Below are 24,450 nucleotides of genomic sequence, written 5' to 3'. Positions count from 1 at the left end.
AAAAATTCTAGAGATCTGTTGCACAGCAATGTGAATATAATTATCACTATATAGTTAACACTACTGAACTGTATACATAAAAATGGTTAAAATGGTAAATTTTATGTGTTTTTACTGCAATTTTTTTAAAAAGTCATGGCCTAGAATTGAACAGGAACATAGTATCTCATATGTGGTATTTTTACAACAGATTATAGTGGGCTTATTACCTTCAGTAATATAGATTCTAGGCTTCTGTTAAGGTAGTCTTAGATGGCAGCCTTATCATGTAACTCACATGTTGAGCTCCCCGTCAATTAAAATATCTAAGCTTTTCATATAGACTAGATCACTCCTTTGGGGCACTTCTAATATTTACATTTCAAAATTCTTTTAAGTTTTATTTTGATAGTCTTCTGATTCTTCCTTACCTACATATTTTAAAATATGTGCATGGGTGAGGTCCTTTCCATTTCATACTGTCACTCTTAGACCTCCCTTCTCTGATGACTCTTAACCCTTCATCCAATTTTGTAATTTTGAATCCGTAATGCTAATGATGTCTTCCAGTTTTGTGTAATTCAAAGATTTGATAAGCATAACTTTTAAGGCTGTAACCAAATCGTGGTGACAAAGACATGAACCTTTTGGAAAACAATTAAAAACATCCTGGGGAAAACTGATCCAATAATTAAAACTCTGTGGATACAATTTTTAATCAAGTACTCATCCACTTAAATTTACTGTCATCTCATCTTGCACGCATGATACTTTCATTTATCATGATAAGACTTCTCAAAAATTTTGCTAAAAAGACAGGAACACTCTGTTTATAGAATTCTCATGATATATACTTACCTGAAAATTGTATCAGCAAATAATTAAAATTAGTTTGACATGAGTTAATTTTACTTTACTCATGAGAAAACAGTCTCTTTAAAAATGCTGACAAAAAAATGTTTTAACAAATTCAGTCTAAAATTATAGTCAGAGATATGTGTAAACTTCCCCTTCTATAGTTTGTGAATTTTCACTCATTTTTGGAATTGGGACAATATTATTTACCATTTTCCAGTTTTCATTCCTCTTTCCCATCTTCCACTTATTTCAAAAAGACTGTCAATATTCAGAGATTAAAAATGTTTGATGTTTTATTACTTGTTTGATAACTTGTCTCAATATGATGATAACCATTTTTAGAAATTAGATATTATATTTTTCTCATTTCTTGGGCTTAGAGCTTTAATTTCCTCTCATTTTTGTTTGTTCTTTACTCTCCAATCTGGCAATAATTACTTTTATTAAAATGATGAAAACCAAAGAAATGGAAAAGTTCTTTTCCTGCCTGTGTCCTTCAAATGTATGCTTTGTATCCCAGATGGTCTTGTTCTGTTTTTTTCTTGTTCCATACATTTATATTTAAACATTCTTATTATTTTTGTTTAGAAATGGTATGCGAGCTTCTGTTAAGTTGTCTTCCCGTTATTATTAGGTATGCGACATGCTTTTGGATTTGTCTCAGCTTATGATTCCCTTTTTTGCACATACTTGACTAATAAGGCTCTGTATGCAGAAAAGGGGGAGGAGGTTAAGCAAACCTTGATGGAGTATATTGAAAGCCACAGGCAGAAATAATTAAAAACAGCTTTCAGTTCCTTGACCTAACTCAGCATTTCCCCAAATTCTTGCTTGAGAATATGAATCACCTTGGGTACATATTACTGATAAAGATCCCCAGGTTTCTACCTGCCTTCCGCAAAGATTCCCCATTCAATAGGTCTTGCATAGAGTTCAGGAATCTGTATTTTGGGAAAATCACTTCATGTGATTCTTATCCCAAGACAAGACTGGAGAATATAAACTCTGTGATTTCAAATTCTCTACAAATAAGAATTTGTTAGTGCTACTGCAATGAATTATCACAAACATAATGGTTTAAAACAACAGAAATTTATTCTCTCACAACTTTGGAGGCCAGAAGTCCAAAATCAACAGAGCCCCCTTTCAAGGGAATCCTTTCTTGCCTCTTTCAACTTTTGTTGGCTCCTGGCTCTCCTTGGCTGTTCCAGCGTAACTCTAATCTCTTGTCTCCATCTTCACAGAGATTCTTCCCTGTGTCTCTTTCTCTTTCTCCTATAAGGACACCAGTCATTGGATTTAGGTCCCAGCCTTAATCTAGGATGATCTCATCTCAAGATCCTTAATTACATGTGCAAAGACCCTATTTCTAAATAAGGTCACAATCATATGTTCTAGGGTTTAGGATTGGACATATCTTTTTGATCCATACAATTCAGTCCACTACATCTGGGGAGCTTTATTATGCCCTATACCACCAATTGAATTTTAATGGGGGCTCAGGTATAGGTAGTTTTAAAAGCTGAACAGGTAATTCTAATATGCATCCAGGTTTCTGAAATACCCTCCTAATACCTATTCATTTAGTCCCTGCCTCCTGGTTAACTTCTCACCAAATCCCTCTATAATATTCCTCCAATCCTCAAATTCTCTTGCTTTTCCTTTGTATCTAGAGCTCTGCACTAACAGAAGTAATTTGCTGGCTCACTAGCCACTGGGCAATAATAATTATAACCGCCTCTATGGTGCTGACAGAAACGCAGGCCTTTAAATTTCTGTCAAAAGTAAACATGAATTCTTCAGAGATTTCAGCATTGATTTCCTCATTGGTTATACACACACTGTATATATATACACACATATATATGCACACACATATACGCATATACTCAAACATATATATAAATGTATAATCAGAATCAAACGAGATAATATATGCAAAATCTAGATAGTACTTGGTATCTAGTATCTAGTAGTCATCCAATAGAAGATTATAGATTTCTTTTTTTCTTCCTTTCAAATAATTTTCTATTCTCAAATGAGAATAGATAGATAGATAGATAGATAGATAGATAGATAGATAGATATTCTCAAGTGGAAATATGTATTTTCAACTGGAGTTGAAGTTGGCCCAATTGAAATTAGTTCAGAAAATAGCAATATTTCCAAATCCTTATTTTCTAATATTAAATTTAGTGTTTTGAAAGATGTCAGATTGAAGTCCTATATTGATCCAGGAAACATCATTTCTATCATGCTGAGTTGGCATTCTGCAAACAGAAAGCTGTGTACATATGCCAATATTTGAATCACAAGTTGCTGTTCATTGCTATGATGAGATCTTTTCTAGCATTTGAGCAGATCATAGGTGACTGAAGTTGGGACCCTACCCCAGGGTACTCTGCCAGAAAGCAGTCAGGATGTAACTTCTGTGAGTCCTCCTGAGACAGCATCCTTTTCAGAGCCTCATCCTTTATTGATCTGCTCTCCAAATATTGTGACATCAGCTTTTCTGTTCTCTAGAGTTCACCAAGTCAGGTGTTCTCACCTACTATGTTCTAGATGCCTGGGTCATAAGAGAAGACAAAAGGCAGAGTTTCTGTTACAGGTTAGGGGAGAGAAGAAAAAAAAAAACATACCTCAATCAGCAAAAAGACAAAATAATTAAAAACTATGACAAGTGCTATGAAAGAAATAAGAAGCTAATGACATTTTTCCCTGATGTGCTTATGTGTGAATTTTCTAAATATTGATGCATTTTTATTAGCAAAAATTTATACATATCCTCTTCTTTAATATGTATAAATTCTTGCACAGAAGGATTGTGCCCTTATATGGTACTGAAATTCTAGGTTCAATATATGTCCATAATGTAGTCCATCTCTATCACTGTTTTGTATATAACTACATATATTTGTGTGTGTGTGTAGATACACATTTAGCTTTAAAAACTCAGATAATATATAAAATAAAAAAAAAACTAGTAGTTACTTTACCTCACCCTTTTCACCAACTCCAGTGGCAACCGTTTTTAACTCTTAGCCAAGTTTTCTGGTTACTATTTCCATTTTTTCAGTAAAATGTTTAACCACTATTTCTTGATTTCCCAAAATTATACTTGTCTTTTGGCTTCCTCTTAACTAGAATATTCTGTAAGTTAGTTTTAAATTAAAGCTGTACAAGTAAATTAAAGTTGCACAACTTTAGAAAATAATGTGTTGTCATAATAATATAAGAAGTTGTTACCTCATGATGTAGTTAAAACCAATGAGAAACTATATTGAGAGAGTGGGAAAGGGAAAGTGTGGAGTACTAAAAGAAAGTAAAATTCTCATTTTTAATAAAGACATTTAGAATGGTATATAATTTTCAAAATTTGATTAGTAAAATATTGCTTATTGGTCAGCTTCCATAAATATATGGACGACTATTTATCAATCATTTGTGATTTTCTTCAGTTTTAATAAAAATGATTATAATGTAATTGTTGCACGAGAAAAAGTCTGGTATAATATTTCTTCTTCGGAAACTATTGAGACTTGCTTCATGGCCTGGGAATTTATTGTTTTTGTAGAATTCCCTTGTGAACAGAAGAAAAATGTGTATTTTTTGTAGGTTGCTGTAGATTTCTTTTGACATATAGATGGATAGACAGACTGATAGATGGTTAGATGATATTACTCAAACTTATTAATTATTTTAATATTCTCTGTATCTTTATTTATATTTTTTCCTGTTTAAGGATAACTTAAAAAATAAAAGCTAATTTCTCTGAAATGTTTTTTCTTTTACATGTAAAACGGCAATAATAAAAACTATCTCATAGTAGTAGTTTTATAGTCATGAGGATTAAATAGGAACCACATATAACACCAAATACAGTGTTTGGGTAGTTGATTGTACCACTCTTCCATTGGTTAGTTTGTAGTACTAATTCCCCTTTTTCCTTAATTACATGCACTGATTAACATCAATTCTATAAGACGATTTAAAATATGGGTTTACATATCATATAGACTTACGTAAACTATGAATTTAAAATGATTTACAATTATGTACCTTGCTAAAAGTTTAAAATGTATATTTGAATATTAGCAATAGGAATAGATATATATAATTTCATATATAAATAGTCATATATGTAGGTACAATAAAATATTTGGACCCCTGACTAATGCTTTTGGTAGTCAGCTAACAAATAAGGACAAGGACACTGGTTACTGTAAGTGTACACTAGGATAGATAGATAGATAGATAGATAGATAGATAGATAGATAGATAGATATAGATATAGGTATAGATATAGATATGTAAGACATCAAGCATTAGTATTGCCGCTTTACTCCTGGATTTAACCCCTGTAATTCCCAAGAGAATGGGAACTTTTCCCATTGAGTGCACTTTTTTCTCTGTTATATTTAGTGGTTTTTATGTTTTCTGTGTCAGAAAACATTTTTTGAAATGTGCTAGTTCCAGTTATGTTCTTTGTTGTGCACTTAATGACCCTGTGATTTGTCATTTGCAATCAGAATCTGCGAGTATGAATCTCAATGACAATTTGATTGCCTGGTGACTTTTATATTGTGTGTGTGTGTGTGTGTCTTTTTAAGGTGGGGGGGGGGCATCTGTAAATAGAATGAGCAAGAGTGAGCTCTTAGAAACCATTTGTAATCATACCTTAAACCAGTATTGATGTAATATCCAAGGTTGTCTATTCTTGGAGATATCACACTTACTTGTATGATACATTTGGAGTGTCATTTGCTTCTCTTTCCCTTGAGTGTGTTACTTTTTTTTTTTTAATTTTTATTGGAGTATAGTTGATTTAAAATGTTGTGTTAGTTTCAGGTGTACAGCAAAGTAAATCAGTTACACATATACATATATCCACTCCTTTTTAGATTCTTTCCCATATAGGCCATTACAGAGTATTGAGTAGAGTTCTCTGTGCTATACAGTAGGTCCTTATTAGTTATCTATTTTATATATATAGTAGTGTGTATATGTTAATCCCAGTCTTCCAATTTATCCCTACCCCCTTATCCCCTGGTAACCATAAGTTTGTTTTCTACATCTGTAACTCTATTTCTGTTTTGTAGATAAGTTCATTTGTACCCATTTTTTAGATTCTACATATAAGGGATATCATATGATATTTGTTTTTCACTCAGTATGACAATCTCTGGGTCCATCCATGTTGCTGCAAATGACATTATTTCATTCTTACTTATGGCTGAGTAATATTCCATTGTATATATGTACCACATCTTCTTTATCCATTCCTCTATTAATGGACATTTAGGTTGCTTCCACATCTTTGCTATTGTAAATAGTGCTGCAGTGAACATTGGAGTGCATGTATCTTTTCAAATTATGGTTTTTTATATATAAAAGAAAAGGGAATTGCCTGGGTAGTCCAAACATAGCCAAGATTTCGGAATTGTGAATGGGTATCAACCAATCAACCATAGAGCTAGGAATAAGGAATCCCAAAGTATATTGTTTGCACTAAAAATCAACATGTATAAGCAATTTGATGAAAATTACTCTTATTAATAATTTGCTAAATTTTTAAATGCTAAAAATAGAACAGAAAAAAGTATCCCAAGCAACCTTACTACTATTTCATGGCACTGAAGAGTTTATTTCTTGTGCCCACACAGTGCTAAAATTACCAATCCCAGAGTATGAATTAGAATGAGACAAATATGTAAAATGTCACATAATTATAGCTTTCGAAATTTCTATAATATTTCAAAATAAAATTTGTTTTATTCTTTTTCTCTTGGAGGATGTGGCATTATATGTACACGCACACATACACACACACACACACATGACTAAAATTTCCTGAAATATAGTCTTAAAATACATACCCAAATTAATTTACTTGAGATACCCACTTCTTGCATGTTTTGGGTTTTGATATAAACTGTAAATCAATTAATTGTTGTTTATTTCATCTGCCACATTTCATTGGGCATTTCTAATTTACTAAAGCTATTACTTTTTTTAATCATTTCTTGGGTTGAAAAATCTAAAGTCACTGTTTATTAACCTTAGGATTGAATTGAATATAGACTCACTTTAGTACTAATTATTTTAATCTCCAGGGAAGTCCATCACTGTTAGATATGAATCCATTCTTTGAAAATTTTTCTGCTTCCCTAAAATGTGTAAAAACAGAAAATGTAACTTTTATCTTTCCTGTATTTTTAGTCTCACTCACTGGCTTCTTTCCTTTTATACTTATGTATGTTCAACTTTCATCCTCTTAAAAAAGGTTACCACCAGCATAAGTACCTAACTCTCCCTTGATCCTATATCTCTCCTCAGCTATCATATTAATTCTTACTTTCCTCACAGTCCAGTGTCTTGGGAAAGTTGAAGAAAATTTATGTATGCATCTTCCACTCAGTCTACTAGAAAATGGAAACTTATTTCTTTCCCATATCATTCCATGAAAGCTCAACAAGGAAAAAAATTAATTTGGGTAGGGCACTTCAATTTGTATTTAAGATTATCTGAGCAGCCTTCATCACTGCTGTGTTTCTCCTTGAAACACTTTCTCCTCTTGTCTTCCATGACAAGATATTTCTTGGTTTCCCTCCTACATTTTTCTGATTCCTCTGTCTCTGACTACCCTTCAAATATTCTTTCCTTATTTTCTTTGGGAGAGGAAGTAAATTGCTTTCTAAAAAGTTCTCATTTCTTATTTATTATTTGGGAAGAAGAGTACATTTTTCATTCCTGATTCAATTTTGTAAATTGTTTACAGGTTAATTTAAGTTTTATAAATTTCCTCTTGGCATTCTGATGTTCTACTGAAGTGTTTCTATACATAAATTTATTTTTACTTATATCAAGATAGATTGTGGTGCTTGAATCTAAAATCATATCTCTCATAAATTCTGGGAAATTCTAAAGAAGTATCTTTTCAAATATCACCTATCTCCATTTTCTCTCTTCACTGTTTTTGGAACTGTTAGGTTAGTGTTTGATCATTTTAGTCTGTCCTCCATGATTCTTAATCCCTTCTACATTATTTTTAATCTTTGAACTGCAATCACAGAGATTTCTTCAGATCTATTTTCCAGTTTAGTAATCGTTTCTTCAAATGTACTAATTTGTAATTTAACTAGTTCATGCAGTTTGTATTCCAAGGCTCTGATTTACATTTCTAAATGCTCTATTTGGTTGCTTTTCAAGTCTGCCTAATATTTTTTTCTCATGATGTCGTTTTACATTTTTTTAAATTTTTGTCTTTCTTTTTAAAATAAATTTTGACTTCTCTATTTTATAGTACCTATCATATTTGAATCTAATCTGTATCACGTATTTTTAAAATATCTGAAGAACTTGTGGATCTAATTCTACCATTTGTTGGATCTGCTGAATTTCACTAACCAGATTTTTTTTCTTTTGCCTTTTTTATTTTATTTTTTTATAATTTTGAATTTTGAGCCTATCTTCTATGTTTTTCAGCCCTGTGGAAGTCTTATGAGACCTGTCTTGGGATCAGCTCTTCTGAGTACTTGGACAAGCCTCAGAAATATTATATGCCCTGAATTAATTTTTACTTTGATTTTTGTAACTTGAGTTTTCCTGAACTATAGAAACTAGAACTTAAGATGCAGGCTCATAATTATACATGTCCAGGGGAGACTGTATATGTTTTTCCACTTACAGTCCAGGCTGGAACATCTCTTTGTACTTGAAGGAATGTTATCTCATGCACCCTTCCACTGGGGGGTTAGCCTCTGAGAATCCAAGGTCTCTATTAGGATTCATACCTTGTGTGGAACTAAAGAATTGTCACCTGTCTGATGTTGAAATTAAAACCCAAACATCTACATTATAATTCTATCATTCTTCTACTGCCTTTGCGAGCAAAATAACACACACGCACGTGCACACACACACACACACACACACACCAGTTATAGTTCACTAACTATTCTAGTTTTCTGAACCATTTTCATTTCTGGACTTGGAAAATTTATATTATTTTCTTACATATTCACCTATGTGTTAAAATGTTTGGTTGCTATTTTATCTAGCATTTCTCATTTGTCTACCATGTTACCAGAACTATTCAGTAATTTTTTCCAGTTCTCAGTCTCATTTTTAATATACTCCCTGGGTGTTCCTTTGACTTCCAAGGCTTTGTTATATCAATAGTGATCATTTCTCTTTTACTTTTAATAAATTTATTTATTTATTTATTTTTGGCTGCATTTGGGTCTTCGTTGTTGGGTCTTAGTTGCTGCGCGCAGGCTTTCTCTAGTTGCAGCAAGCAGGGGCTGCTCTTCACTGCGGTGTGCGGGCTTCTCATTGCAGTGGCTTCTCTTTTTGCAGAGCTTGGGCTCTAGGCGCACGAGCTTCAGTAGTTGTGGCACGCAGGCTCAGTAGTTGTGGCTCGTGGGCTCTAGAGCACAGGCTCAATAGTTGTGGCACACAGGCTTAGTTGCTCTGTGGCATGTGGGATCTTCCCGGACCAGGGCTCAAACCTGTGTCCTCCTTTATTATTCTTAACATTTATTTTAACTTGAATCTTCTATACATTTTCCACACACTTAATCATGAAGGTCAAATTCATATATATAGGATGTGTAATATATGCTCTCAAACAAACCTGTGATAACTGTATTTTGAAACTTCAATAAGTTACTTATAAATATTCATATTGGGGCCAAGGAAGAAGAATAAGTAAGAAAATCCTACATTAGAGACAGGAAAAAAACATAAATTGGATCTGAAATCTACCTCACTGGGAAACATTTCTCTAAGCTTTGTATATTAGATAAATATAAGTACCATACCAACCATGATTACCCTTGAGAGAAAGAGAAAATTGTTGCCATTTACCCAATAGCCTACATATAACCTGGCAATAAATTTTAGGTGAAAGATATAATAGATAAATTGAGCATACTACCTGCAACAATGGAAGATTTTTTAACAGTCCATTAATCCATATTATATATTCTTTGAGGTTGAAGTAACTATAGAAATAAAATACAGTTTTCTTTTCCTTGCTGTAATTTTAACATGATAAATATTCTTTGACTTTGGATCTTTGTGTCTCAAGGAAGATCAAAAGTCAAAGAATATTTATGCAAAATCAAGAAAGAAAAGATTATATAATATTTACATCTTTATCAAATATAAGAATTCATAATGATATTTTAACAGAACAAGTATCCAGAAACAAACTGAAATATTGGATTCTATTTTCAACTTTAAAATTAACACTAATATGGAAGAACAGGGAAAATGTTACATTTGCTTTAAAAAGTTTTTGTTTTATTTGTTAGGAGAAAAATATGTATTGTCATTAGATCTCATTTCTCTATCACCATCAGGTACCGGTTATAGGACAGTAAGGAGTTATGGACACAGTATTTTCCAACATTAGTGAAAAATGGGTGGAGGCCTATATTAAACTTTTTTGATGGAACTCTTTCTAAAATGTATTTTACATTTGACTGCATTATTAAGCAGAGAAAAGCCCAAGATAATTTTAACATTTCTTTATTTGTTAGTTCTTTCATGTATCTGAAATTCAGTTACTGTGTTTTATAGGAATGCTGTGATAATCCCAGGAGTTATTCAGATGATGAGCCCTATTTGTTCCACACTAAATTCTTTTAGAGTGTTGTGCATTTCCAGATAATGCTTCTTCTGACTTCTTGATCTTTAGGACTTAAAGGACTCAAGAGATCATGTTACAAACCAGGAGTCTGTGACCAGAGAGGCTGTGTGATTTACCAATAAGGAAACAAAAATGAATCATTAGTGACTTTACTCTGCTGCATGTGTCCATTAAATTAATACCTTCATTCTTTTTAGTGATTTGCCCTATGATTTTTTCTCGTTCCCAATTTTTTTTTTTTTCTATAGAATTTACCTATTGGCCCTATAAACTCAGACAACAAGGTTTCCAAGAGAAATGATGTAACTAAGTATTATGTTAAAAATGAATCAGAAATGAGGTGTAGTTGCTTAAGAACACATATGCATTATATGCATATGTTGACCTAAAACAAATAGACTGCCAGATATTTCTCCAGTAAAGATGGATTTATTCGGAATCAGCAGAGTATTGCAATTCAGGGTCTGCAACCATGGTGAGCCACATGCAAAGCCCCATAAAGGGAGGAGAACAATTTTATAGAGGGGAAAAGGAAGATGGGCGGCATATAGAAACAGAGTTCATGACTTTTCATTGCCAGGAAAGAAAAGGAGTCTTTCTTCCTGTTGGGCTCAGCTATCATCCCAGGGTGTGAGAGCTCCCCCTTCTGGTCTCCCAACTCTATTTAATTGAGGTTCCTATTTATTAATTTTTTACACATGTATATATGTTGTATTTACTGTGGGCAGAAGATGTATGGCTCTGATTTTCTTAGAGAGTGAAGATACACTGGATTTTCAATTATTTTATTCATTTTGAAAGTTTTTACCTTTACGGAGCTAATTTCCAGATTCTTTTTTTGGCTGGTTTTTAGACTTAGAATCTAAGAAGTGGATAGAATCTTAAAGGTCACATGGGAAATTTCTCAACCAATGATACACCTCATTTAATTGTGTTTCGCTTTATCGCACTTCATAGATATTGTGGTTTTTACAAATTGAAAGCTTGTGTGTTGTCAGATGATGGTTAGCATTTTTTAGCAATAAAGTATTTATCAATTAAGGTATGTATGTTTTTTAGACATAATGCTATTGCACACTTAATAGACTAAAGTATAGTGTAAACATGCTTTTATATGCATCGGGAAACCAAAAATTCATGTGACTCACTTTATTGAAAATTTGGTTTATTTGAGGTTGTCTGAAACCAAACCTGCAATATCTCCTGTATTGAGGTATGCCTGTATTGCCAAATTTCAGAAGTTTCCAAATGCCTGGGGGGATTTTGCTTTTCCTAATAAAACTTATGATGTTGGCTATTATGTTCCAAAGTTTATAGAAAAGAGATTTTAAAATGTAAATTAACCTATTATAGATGCCTAAAGATGTAATGCTATTTTAAAAAAGTAGATCTCATCATATCTTACACATTGCATTTAGTTGCTTACTCATTTTAATCATAACTTACGTTGATACTTCATATAAAGTCTCTATTCATGTCTACTGTACATCTTCTAAACATTAAGCACTTATTTATCTAAGGAGGAGAACACCTTTTTGACAAAATTCATGTTGATTCTTGAAAGATTAACGTAAGTTTTCATTATCTTGTCAAGTTAAAAAAAACACTTAGGAATATTGATTAAATTATGCCTTGGGCATTTTCATTTCTCTTTTGAGTGCTTTCTCTTATATGTCTGAGTATTTGTTGGGTTGCTACATGCATGGCTTTTGATATAGTCTTCTATCTCTGCATATCAGTGATTGCCTCCTTATCACTTCTATCTTTGAATCATATTTAGGCTCTCATCACATTTTTTGGCTTCAAAAAGTTACACTTATTCTAAAATTCATATCTCAAGAAATGGCTTTGGTAATCATAAAATTTAGTAAAGCTTTGTTCTGTTTTAGAATCATTTCTATTGTTGATATTATGCCAGTACCTCAGATGGATATACTCAAAGGTAAATTCACACAAAGAAATTGCTTTTTAAGAAATAAAGAAGCAGGTAGTCAAGGATGCCATGTCAACCTGATCTGGTATGAAGCCGCTACTTTCCCTACATGTTAGTTATGAAATAATAGCAATTTATGTTGTCATTGCATAAGTTACTAATATTAAAAATGGCTATATCACTTGCAGTCTGTTCACTGAATATCACTGCTGATCACCCTGGCTGACTCTCTTTTCCCAGCTCAACTACATGATAGGGAGAGTTCTTACAGGCTCCAAAGGTAACTCATTGTTTCACCATTTTAAGAACAAGGGTGAATATTTTAGCCTCCGATTTAAATTTGAAATATTATTTTGGGGATAATATACGAAATAGGTCTTTGACACGATCACGCAAAATTAATTTGCTTGCATTTACTATTAATTTTAGTTGCTAGTGATTTGCCAAAAATATGTGTTGATATAGACTTTTAATTTTAAAATGCCATGGTTTTTAAGGGAAAATGCAAAAATTCTATAGGACTTATAGCAATGTCATTTAAAATTCTTATTTCCTGAAAATACCTTCACTAATGTACTTCATTGGTTGAAGTACTAAGAAAATACTCAATAACATAGTTTTTGAGTGGAACCACTACCTGGAGTTACTTTGTAAAGTCCTCTTAAAAAGAAATGATCCAGAAGAGGACTTGAGGGAAAACCTCGGAAGCATGACTGCCAAATAGGCCCAAGTTCCATGAGGAGAGCAAGGCCATATGGGGTCCGATGGTAACTACCATTCAAATCTTCTTATAAATGGTGCAGTGCAGGGAACCACTTGCCCAAGGAAGACGGCATGATGGGTGAGGTCAGCCTTATCCAACAGTCCAGAGGGCCTGATGATGGAGAGAAGGTGCAGGGAGCAAACTGCCCATGCATGTGTGAGCCCCATGACTTAGCCTTTAAGGCTCTATGGAATGAGTACCTGGGTCAGGACTGTGTTTAAAAACTTAAAAGGAAAACAAACCAAAAAAAGGCCTAAAGAAGTGTGACAAAAATGATTGGATAAATCTTGGTAGGATCTGCCCTATAAAAATAAATCAAAAGTTGATAGTATTATAGAATTTAAAGAAAAGATCAAGATTCAAAATGATTGAAATTTCCAACATTATGAAATAGTGACTGGTATGGACAAAAACTTGTGAACCAAATGCTAAAGAAGTGAAAGTATTTAGGGACTCATTTCTGCTAGACACAAGGAAGTTCTCCTTTACACAATGAAACAATTTATGAGAAATATTTAACCTGTAAGCTGAAAATACATGAAAAATATGGGTAGAGTAAAATAACAGGTAATTCATGGATGGTAAATGAAAGTAAGGTAGGAAATTGGTACGAGGTTGTTATAGATAGAGTGATAGATGAAGAGTTTGATGAACTGAATTCTAAAGACCTATTTTCCATTAAGGAAATACATATAACTTTAGGCAAGTCTAACTTTCATGCTTTCAGTTTCTTTAGGGCTGAAATAATTGGATATAATCAATGGTTTCTTTTTTTTGAACAAAGAAATATATTGTTATTATTCATATATTTTTCTCCAAATAAAATAGTACTCAAAACTCCAAAATTAAAACTATAGGTAGATAAATAATTGTGTAGATAGGTAAGAGGTGAACAGGTTTGGCTGAAGGAGTTTGGGCAGCCTGAGTCCAGCTGCCCCGCCCCCTTGGTAGCTCTGAGACAAGCTCCAAAATACAGCTTGAAAATATTGCTGGTCCCCCTGCCATCAAATATAGGCTCTGATTCTACGTCACTTGTCTTAGAGAGAAAACCAAGTGTTTGCCACAAAATGACTTTGGCTCCACCTGTGAGAGGAACAGTAATAGAGAATATGGGCCACAGTTCTGTCTCCATGTGTCCTTTTCTTCTGCCTTTATGCCAGTGAAATGATGGAGGTTTTTCATTCTTCTTTTTCTATTTTTTTAATGTCTATTAAGTAGGTTGTGTGTGTGAGGATTTATGATTCCATGAATATTGTCTTGGGAGCTAAAAGTTCTGATATTGAGCAAATCATGTAAACTCTACATGAATTACTTTCACCATATGAAAAACTTTCTCCTGGGAAATATTAGTATGCCGCTCTGAATTCCTTGGATGAACTGTTTGCAGTTATATTTTATCTTATTATTACTACCTTTTTTCTTGCAATCAGTCTTGATTATCTGATCTTATTATGAAAAAAATTGTCTGCTGAATTTACTAATGCTTTGAATTGCCTAGTGATCTCCTTTTAGAATTGTCTTCTGTGCTAATTGTATGTTTTGCTTTTTAATTTTTGTTGTCATAGTTATCTAAGGGTTAGGAAAGGAGGTCTTTTGATTTAATTAAGTCAAATTTTATTCTGAAGTCCAATTCTTTGCTGTTGTTGATTTTCAGGGGAATTTTTGTGGGGTTTTATTGGTTTTTTTTTTTAACTTAGAATTCACACTTTCAAAATCTATGACTGTATGATACCAACTAAACTAAATTTAATGAGTTTTTTGTTTGTGCTTATTTTCTTACTTTCAACTTATTTTGTTGACATCACTCAGGCAAAGTTGGATCCAACCTTCCTACTTTGGCTCTCTATGTTCAGAAAAGGCCTTTCCCTTATAAAGCACACACTTTACTTTGAAGCACACGAATATAGAGCTTCATCCAGCTGTTCTTCGCTGGGAGGAGGTTGAGTCCCTTGGTGCAGGGAATTGACACCTATTTATTTTTCTTGCAGTATAATGAATCTAAACAGTCCTTCATCAAGTGATTCTCCTTGGCTTTCAGTCACTGAAATGTACTCATATAAAAGATATTAAAAGTATGTGTATCCTAAGTCCTCAAGAAGTTACTGCCACTATATTTGTTTACCTAATGTTTCCTCTGTGCCTTTTGCGGAAGAGAAGGGTAGAGTTCTGATCGCATTAGCAAATGAGAAACAAATTAAGTGAAACACAGTTGATAACACCTTTCCTATTGGATGTTTTTATATCTTTCACAGAGTTCCCAACTTGTGAGCCACTAACTCAATTTGCATGCAAAAGTGGAAGATGCATTAGCAGCAAATGGCACTGCGACTCTGGCAAGTACCAAATGTTCACTAGACTCTGCACTGATTTGATTGGGGGCCTTGCTGGCTGTGCAGCTTCGCCTCTTTCCGAGGTAGTTTGTGAGAGGAGGTTGCAGAGTTGAGCAAAATGGCCAAGACAGGTGGTGAGAGGGCAGCTGGCACGTCAATGGGGATTAGCATTAAGGAAAATGGAGCTCAATATCCGTCCCTTGGGGCTGTGATGGAGATTTGTTTTCAGATGTTATGCTGGACATAGTCTAAGTCTACAAACATGAAGTGAAAGCAACAACTGAGGAAATGACCTGGACAATTCAGGTTCCCCAAAGCATTTATGTAAAATGCTCTGTAACCTCAGGATGGAGTAGTTTATAAATTATATTGGAATTATCCATGGTCTCAACTTTGTCACCTTGTTGTTTTTGTTTTTTTTTTGGTACAAATGGTATTTTTTCTTCGCTCAATTGTATCATTATGTTAAATTATGCCAAATACAGGTAAATGAATTATACATAAATCGATACATTCTCAGCCATTGATTTCAATTTAATCTGTTTTCACTTCACATTCCTCTCGCCTCCCTCCTGCAACAGTTGTTAATAAAGAGTATAAGTCATTGCTAATGATAGTGTACCATAATTTCCTGATATAAATACACACTTAAGAGCCAGTGGGGGAAGGGTACACAGTGAACCCTCATGTGGGAGAATGGAGAAAAAGGATCTGAATTAAAGATACAGTTATAAACTCTGGGGCACAAAGGTTCTAGGTCTAAATAGTAATTTTCCAGCAATAATTATATCGCAAGCTGTGTCATTTAATAAAATTCCTACAGTCACCATTGTCTTCCCACCTTCATACTTATTTCATGTTGCATAGATTTATTTAGTCAGTGGTTAGTCATTTCTGAGTGAAATAGAAATTAAGCTTCAAAATCCAAAGTCAAGGATTTTCCCCCTTAGTTTAGTAGTTGGTATTCAATCAGAAATAAACAATATAAAAATGAAAATAATTCTCCCACTGCTCATGGGAAATGTTGATCATTGATTTATCATTCCTTTTTTTAATAACAAAAGAAAGCTCTCAATATTAAAAAGAAATGTTAAGTATTTCATAAGGAAAAGTTTCTCCATGGACCAGTTTTCACCACCTGGCTGTTGATGCTTCTTTCCAGATGATGACTGTGGGGACGGGAGTGATGAGGTTGGCTGTGTCCAGTCCTGCTTTGATAATCAGTTCAGATGTTCCAGTGGCAGATGTATCCCAGGCCATTGGGCCTGTGATGGTGACAATGACTGTGGAGACTTCAGTGACGAAATCAATTGTACCAGAGAAGGTTAGTAATTTTGTGAATCTGCAGAATCCCATTTTAAAGTGATATATAATATTTGGAGTATTTGAGAGTAAATATCATAGAAAAATAAATTGTTCATCAGATAAAAAAAATGTATGTGGAGCTATATAAAATAATTTGCTGATCTCTTTACTCTTTCTTTTCTCTGGTTTCTCAACCTTAATTCCTCCTTATATTTTGATACCTTCTTCTTTGGTCTTCACTTCCTATTTCATTAGATGCTTTACTTTCATTTGATCCTTTACTTACTACTCTTTTAATTGCCTACAATTTCTAAATTTCCAAACCCCCAGACCCATCCCCAAAGGAAAAAAAAAAGCATAAGAAAGGCATAATTTTCTTTTTATTTTTACACCATATTTGTTTCCTGAAGGCTGGAAATCATCCCCTATTAAACGGTGATGTAGTCCAACTGACTGACCTTCTGGAATGCAAGCTAAAAGAGGAAGGAGATCATGACCATGGTTCCCAGCATATCCGTGGGCAGCCTGACCCTGTTGTTTGCATGGGTAACTGCAAAATTTGATCAGCCACAGGACGTGTTAATAAATTAGAAATCATGTTGGAAATATCACAGAAAAAGCATTAGCCTGTCAAAAATTCATAACAACAATAACATTAACTAGAACTTTCTTTCTGCCTAAGAAATTGAAACAATTTATTATCCATTCTTTCATTTATTACAAAAATACTTATTGAGAACTTTTCACGTGCCAGGCACTGTGCTTGGACCAAAGGATAGATTAAAGACTGAAAAAACATAGTCCCTGTTTAGTTTTAAAAATCTAGCATGCAAACAGACAAACAACAAAGTGAATTCTTTAATGTGGTGACGGGACAGGGCGTACCACATACTATGTGATCAAAAGAAAGAAATCATTTTCCAAGTGTTTTCCAAGGAGATATATTTGTCTTCTGCAAATATTTGACAACCTATAAAACAGAATATTTCTAAAGTATTTTCTTTGACATGAATTCCTTTTGTCTTTCTTTTGTTTCTCTTTCTTTCTTCATTTCTCTCTCTCTCTCTCTCTGTCTTCATTTCTCTTCATTTCTCTCAATTGTAAATACTGGAAACAGTGGCAATTACAGAGATTATCTACATAATACTAGGTTTTTAAAGGAATAAATCTAGCTTTTTGGTGAACTCCCTAAGTGATTTATTAAAAGAGATATTGTCTGATTTTGATTTTACCTATGTGACCTGGGTTATAAGAGTCGAGGCATGATCCAAATATAGCTAAACAGTCACCTATGAGCCATGAAGTGATAAAACACATGGTCCTCAAGGTGGTCATGGCATGAGTCATGTCTTTCCTGACAGTGGGCATAACAGAAGCTATAATAAAAACAGAAAATGACTAAGAAAATTTTTGGAACAGTATCTTATAAAATTCAACATGAACATATTTTAATTTAATTTTTCTTCAAAATCAAGAGAGGAATGATAAATCTCTCTCTCTCTCTTTCTCTCTCTCTCTCTCTCTTTCCCCCTGTCCCTTTATCTCTATCTCATTTTTGTGTCCTTTTCTCTCTCAATTTAGTTGGTCCACTAGTATATATGAACTAGAACTTTTTGCCTGTCACTAATCTGGAGTGGAAAAAGGAAAGGTATATAAAAAGATGTTTTTCCTCTTTTTTTTTTGTATATTTGAAACATTCATTTGGGGTGTGGTTGACATTTCATTACTAAATAAGACTGAATATATACTATTGGTACATTTTCCCCCATCTCACAGATGTCTTTTTAGACTCCTCATGAGGTGTACATCTGTGGCCTGCTGACACTGACCCATAATATGCTGTGAAAGATAAATTGCCCCAGTGTTAATTTGCTTTCATCTCAGAAGTGAGATCCCATCCCTCTGTTCTATGTGCATGTATCTCTAAGTTAAACTGATCATCGCACATTAAGAAATTTTGGAGAGATTGCTTTACCCTTATGAGTATCCAAAGTGAGTGGCCCATCCCCTTAGAGACTCTCTAGAGAGTTATTTGGGTTTGGAATATAGACTCTCTAGAGAGTTATTTGGGTTTGGATTATAGAATCAGTGGCTAAGGTTAATGACCTTTATCTTGAGGGCATCTCAATTTCACTAATATATTACTGTAAAGGATATACTGTCAGTGTGAATGCCATGCGTTTCTTATATGATTACGGTAATATGCTAAGGAAATGATCCAGGTAACCCACATCATTCTTGGACATGTTTCAAGGAAAGAATGAGAAGAACTTCCTGAACTAATTTATATTTAACTGATTATAAGTTGTACTAGGATTCCCTAATCAAATATTCTACTTGGTGAGTACAAGATGCAGGAATTGAGGACAGGTATTATTCTGGGATGATTTCAGTGTGTAAGACAATGCATAGTGTTTCAAAGGGCATTGAAATATTTTTATCCATCATTATTTCATGTATGCTGATATGGAAGTTGTAAAATAACCATGACACATAGAATTGTTAACGCTGATCAGGAAGGCCATTTTGCACTTGTAGGATTTGTGAGGACATTGCCAAGGTAAAGTAGAAATTTGATTCAATTAGTCATATAATTCAGTCCCAGAACCTGCTGCAGAAGAAAGAGCAGGGGATTCTGGCTTGAGTTTCAGGACTGGCTGTCAAAACTGATCAAATCCACCATATAATTGCTCAGCACTTTGCTTTACGCTGCCTGGGTAAGCAGAGCATATGGTGTAGTTTCTCTCAACTCAAATTGTTTTCAAAAGGGCAGAAAATACTCTTGAATTGACTTTTAATAGTAAAGGAGAAGGAGATAGCAAGAGTAACATTCCATATATAATCTCTATTTCAGAAAATTCCTGAGCTTAAGTTCAATTCATATTCTTTCTGATACCACTTTCAAGAAAAGAATTTCTATGGTGACCATTTTTTCATCAGCAATATGATTAATATGTGGGAAAAGTGTTAATGACTAGTCCCCTCCTAGATTAATGTACACTCATCTCTTTCTTCCTTCATATTGTGCTTCTCTTTCTCTCACTTCCAAACTCCTTTACTAGGCAAAGAAGCTACAATATCTTTACAAGTTACTGTGCAAGTGTGCACATGCGCGTGCGTGTGCGCGCACACACACAGAGTCTATGAGCTGAAGTGGAATAGAAAGACCATCCATGGCACATGATTCCTTCCTTTGTTTCAATGCCTGTTTTTCATTAATTTAGCGCTTTTTGGTTCTGAATCCTTTGGTTGGTACATATATTTATAGTTACCCTTTTGTACCTACTGGGTGAATAGTTTTTCCAAGTGGAAAAACAGTGAGGCTGGACCGTCAAAGAATTTGGTATGAGGGAACTTCCTCTAGAGCCTCAGTCCTGGCCATTTATTAAATATTGAAAGGTTTTGTAAAAAGATGGTTTTACCTGTAAGAACATCAAGAATCAAGTTAAAATGAGACTTCAGTCTTTTCTTACAAGTCTTTACCTCCCTGGCTGTAATATTTTTAAAAAGAGAGCATGAGAGAGAGATGCTGGACATATGTCACATCTGTAAAACACCAAATATATAGAATTAATCTTATCCCATCATTGATAGTTTAATTCATTTGAGTTATGTAAACTTTCATTCTTATACTCTTTTTGGGAATTGTCTCAAGCATATTTCACACAAGGAATAAGGCATTTCTATAATAAACATATGAAAATTGTGCAGTATCTTTAGACAGCTATTCTTCCAGGTCAATTTCCACTTAGAAATTGTTGTAAAAATTTATAACAAATAATTTCAACGGGGACTTGATGGAGAAGGGAACAGGTTTTCTCTAGAATAGATTTTGCCTACATTTTATAATTTCTTCTAAATGCAACCTAAATATCCCTCAAATATTTGGATTTTTCTTTGAGAAAGCCCCTGACACTGTTTTATGATTACTGTTCTCTAATGTCTTCTGTTTGGCTAAAAAGGGAGTATTTACTACCTGCTGCATTAAGTGAATGAGCTGGGTGATGCTGGAATGTGTGATCTCTTATTTACATCACAAATATAAATTAAATGCAAATTTGAGATTTAGTATGTATTGACCTTCAATTTTGATTTATTATAAATAATCTTTAACAAGTTCCCAAATCCATTAGGCAGTCAAATGTATACCATTATTAATGTACGTGCTCACACATGCTTATGTTCTGTTGCTTTAACTGTTTTTGTTTCTGCTTTGGAAACTTCCATTTCTTTTGGGCTTCATCTGCATTCATTCATGCATGCATTTATTCATTTGCCTCTCTACATCCTTGTTCCCAGTTTAAGTAGGGAACTAGAATAATTTTATTTTATCTTTGTAGTTTCATAGTCAAGTACAATATTTGATATATAATGAGTATTCAGTAAATAATTATTGAGTGAGTCTATTTCTTGACCACAAAAGTTGTTTATATTTCAGAATCAACACTTATTTGTTTTGTCTTATACATCTAGTAACTTCTGTTTCCTCATCCTGGAGTTTATTTCCATGATGACGTACAAGGCTAGGTGTATGGATCTAATCATTTACATTTCCTCAATACAGCATAGCCACTCTCATTTATCCAATAATATTGGCAATTTCAGCCTAGGATTCAATAAAATACAATAGATAGGAAATCTTCTTTAGCTTTTATTATTGTTTACTTCTTTTTTTATGTCCTCTCTGTCCAATAGATAGTAAGTTTCAGAAAGATAAGAAAAGTTTACATCTTTTTTGTATCTATAGAACAGTAAGTACCAGAGAGGAGATTCCATTCATGATACTATGGGGGGGGAAAAGGAGTTAACCTGTGTTGGCATCCCACAAATTGCCAGGAACTTTACATTTGTTATTCCATTTAACGCTCAGAATAAGGATTACTCAGAGAGGTTAAGATACTTGCCTAGGATTACAAAGCTGGCATTTCAGAGGTTGTCTGCTCTTTATTCCTATGTCCAGCTGTCTGCTTCTGCAGCTATCGAGTATAATCTCTTTTATTTTTTTCTGTCTCTATGAATTAACGTTTGTATGATCCCCAAATAATTACTATGTTGTTCTCAATTGAATACTCATTTTCTCTTTAAAATGAAAGAGAAAGACCTTTCTACTTATTATGGGTCTTTGTAATGAAATTTGCCAAAGGGCACTAGAAGGGACCCAGGCCATTACATTAAATCATCACAAGAAGTCCATCTGTTTCTTTTTTTGTTTTTATTCTCCTCCCCCCACCCCAGCCCCACACACAGTTCTCCTTGATAAGGTGGACTCTGGAACTTTGTCATTGGAATAGCTGTGGACATTCCCACACAATTTCTCCATTCACCCAAAGAACATGTTTCTCTGCCATAAAAGTTTTACCTCATAGACTCAAAAAATGTAGGAAGCTGGAAGAAAACGGAAAGATCATTTAGTTCAGTCGTTTCATTGTGCAGCTGAGGGAAAGGGCTAAGCTAGATAAAATTATCCTGATGTGTATATAACAATCACAAAAACGTGATGCTGCTTTCTGGAAGGAGCTGATAGTGTTCTGTGTTAGAGATGTTGAGACTGGGCCCTTTGATCCATAAAGACATTTTTAGGAGAGATTTTGAATTCAAATGATTATGCCAAGTTCTTAGTGGAAAATCCAAAAAGGTCTGGCAGTTCCGCCAACCAGAAAGCAACAAAATCCTACCTGGGAGATTGAATCCACTCAGGGCGCTGCAGGTATCAAACCTGATATTTAGCTGAAGACTTAGGTTACACATTTAAGCATAGAGAGAATGGAAATGGAAACCAATATCTTTTGACTTCCCACCTACGTCATATCCTATCTCAGCTGAACCATCATGTTTTTAGCACCTATGTTTAATCCTAAATGTAGGAAATAAGATATCAGTAAATCCTATACACAATCAGACTCAGTCACTTGTCTTGTTTTTCTTTCATGAAAATATTCTGAAGATACTTTCAATTCACTTTTACTAGAACACACAAATTGCTATTATTTCTTAGGCACTGAACTTTATTGAGAATTAAGTACAGGTATTGGCTTTCAGTTTGGGGAAATTATCAAATTATGTTATGGACTCAGCAAATTCACATAATCTTCCCTCCTAATGTTTTTTAACTGCTCTCTTTTAATGAAAATATGGATTTTTCCTGATAAAATACAATTAAAAGAAAATTTAAATTTCATCCAGTTTTAGAGAGGTATAACATCTCTTTTCAATGAGATACAAATTGTCTGGCTTAACTTTATTCTCTCACAGGTCGATTCATTTTGTTTAGGGACTGTTAACACTGAGATATCAAAACAATGTTAATTATTAATGGATTTTATCCATAGAAAATCTCTTTTTGTTTTCTAGGACAAAATAGCTCTTTAAAGGTCATTTCAACCTTAATACTGCAAACATCTTTTACATCAAGAGCAAAGAAAACTCAAGGCTTTTGAATCAATTAATAACAAAGGCTGTTTTGAGAATCTATAATGTTCCTAGCAATGTGATTATCAAGAAAATTAAAAGGAATCTGATAAATATAATTTTTAAATGAAATCTTAGAGAGTGAGTCATAAAAATAGGAAGAAAGAAGTCAATTATCTTCATCTTTACACTTTAGAAAATTAGTAATGGGTCTACACTTATTCCTAGATGAATTTAGCTTTTGTATTAAGACAATAATTATGCACCTAGACATTAAACAAAGTAACATCTCTTGTTTTCTAAAAGATATAATTAGTAAAGTCAATAGGTAACAAAAGACCTAATTTTAATGAAGAATTTCCTACTCTTTTAACAGAACTGAACAATAAGGGCAAGAGTGAACTCATTTCCATAGTCTTTACATTCTGCTTCCTTGTTCTTAAATTGTGGTTAATGATCAGTGAAATGGTAGAACTTGAGGCATTCAGCTGAAAAAAAAAAACACAAGTAAACAAACAAACAGAAAAGAGACAAAGGGCATGTATAATGTACAAAATAATTAGTTCACCTCTCAATAATTGAGTAGTGCCCATGCATTTGTGAGAGTAAAGAAATAAGCAATAGGATAAACTTTGCTTTTTCCCATAAAAATAGTTGGTAATTAGCTTCTTTCAGAGTCTGTTTGAACTGTCAGCCTTTGTTCCCTTATTTATGTGAAGCATCAATTTGGTTTGCACTTAAGTGTTATATTCCTGCAATGAAATGACCAGATTAATTCACTTTTTGTTAGGGAATTTATTTCAGTCCTGGGTTGGTATTTGCGTACACACAGGATTCCTAACAAAAATTAGGTGTCATTGTCTGCATCCCGAACTTTTCCACAAATGACTTTGTTATGTAAAATCATCTACTTAAACTACCATGACCTTCCTGGTATGGAATAGTCACCGGTATCAGGATCTTTCTGCACAACATGCTGTTATGTTGATATGTATACACTTGATGGGTGTTCTATAAATCGTAAGCAGAATTCAGAACATTTTAGAGCACAGGTCAGCAGATCTTTTCTGTAAATGGTCAGATAGTAAATATTTTAGATTTTGCCTGTTTCAACTACCCAACTCCACTGTTTTAGCACCAAAGAAGCCATATACTATATGTCTACAAACGATTATGACTGTCTTCCAATAAAACTTTACTTAAAATTCAGGTAGTGGAC

At 33.7% G+C, this 24,450-nt stretch overlaps 1 protein-coding gene across 1 annotated transcript in view; it reads left to right on the top strand.

The window, feature by feature from the left end:
- Nucleotides 1-24,450, top strand: part of LRP1B (LDL receptor related protein 1B) — a 1,532,882-nt gene that overhangs the window by 782,004 nt on the left and 726,428 nt on the right. Inside the window, exons 18-19 of the mRNA XM_059927092.1 lie at nt 15,441-15,521; nt 16,681-16,842. Coding sequence (XP_059783075.1) covers nt 15,441-15,521; nt 16,681-16,842 — 243 coding nt within the window. The remainder of the gene's footprint in view (nt 1-15,440; nt 15,522-16,680; nt 16,843-24,450) is intronic.

Source organism: Balaenoptera ricei, chromosome 7, assembly GCF_028023285.1.
Source record: "Balaenoptera ricei isolate mBalRic1 chromosome 7, mBalRic1.hap2, whole genome shotgun sequence".
NCBI lineage: Eukaryota > Metazoa > Chordata > Mammalia > Artiodactyla > Balaenopteridae > Balaenoptera > Balaenoptera ricei.
The sequence above is the reverse complement of the archived record's forward strand: the minus strand, read 5'-3'. Positions and strand labels throughout refer to the sequence as shown.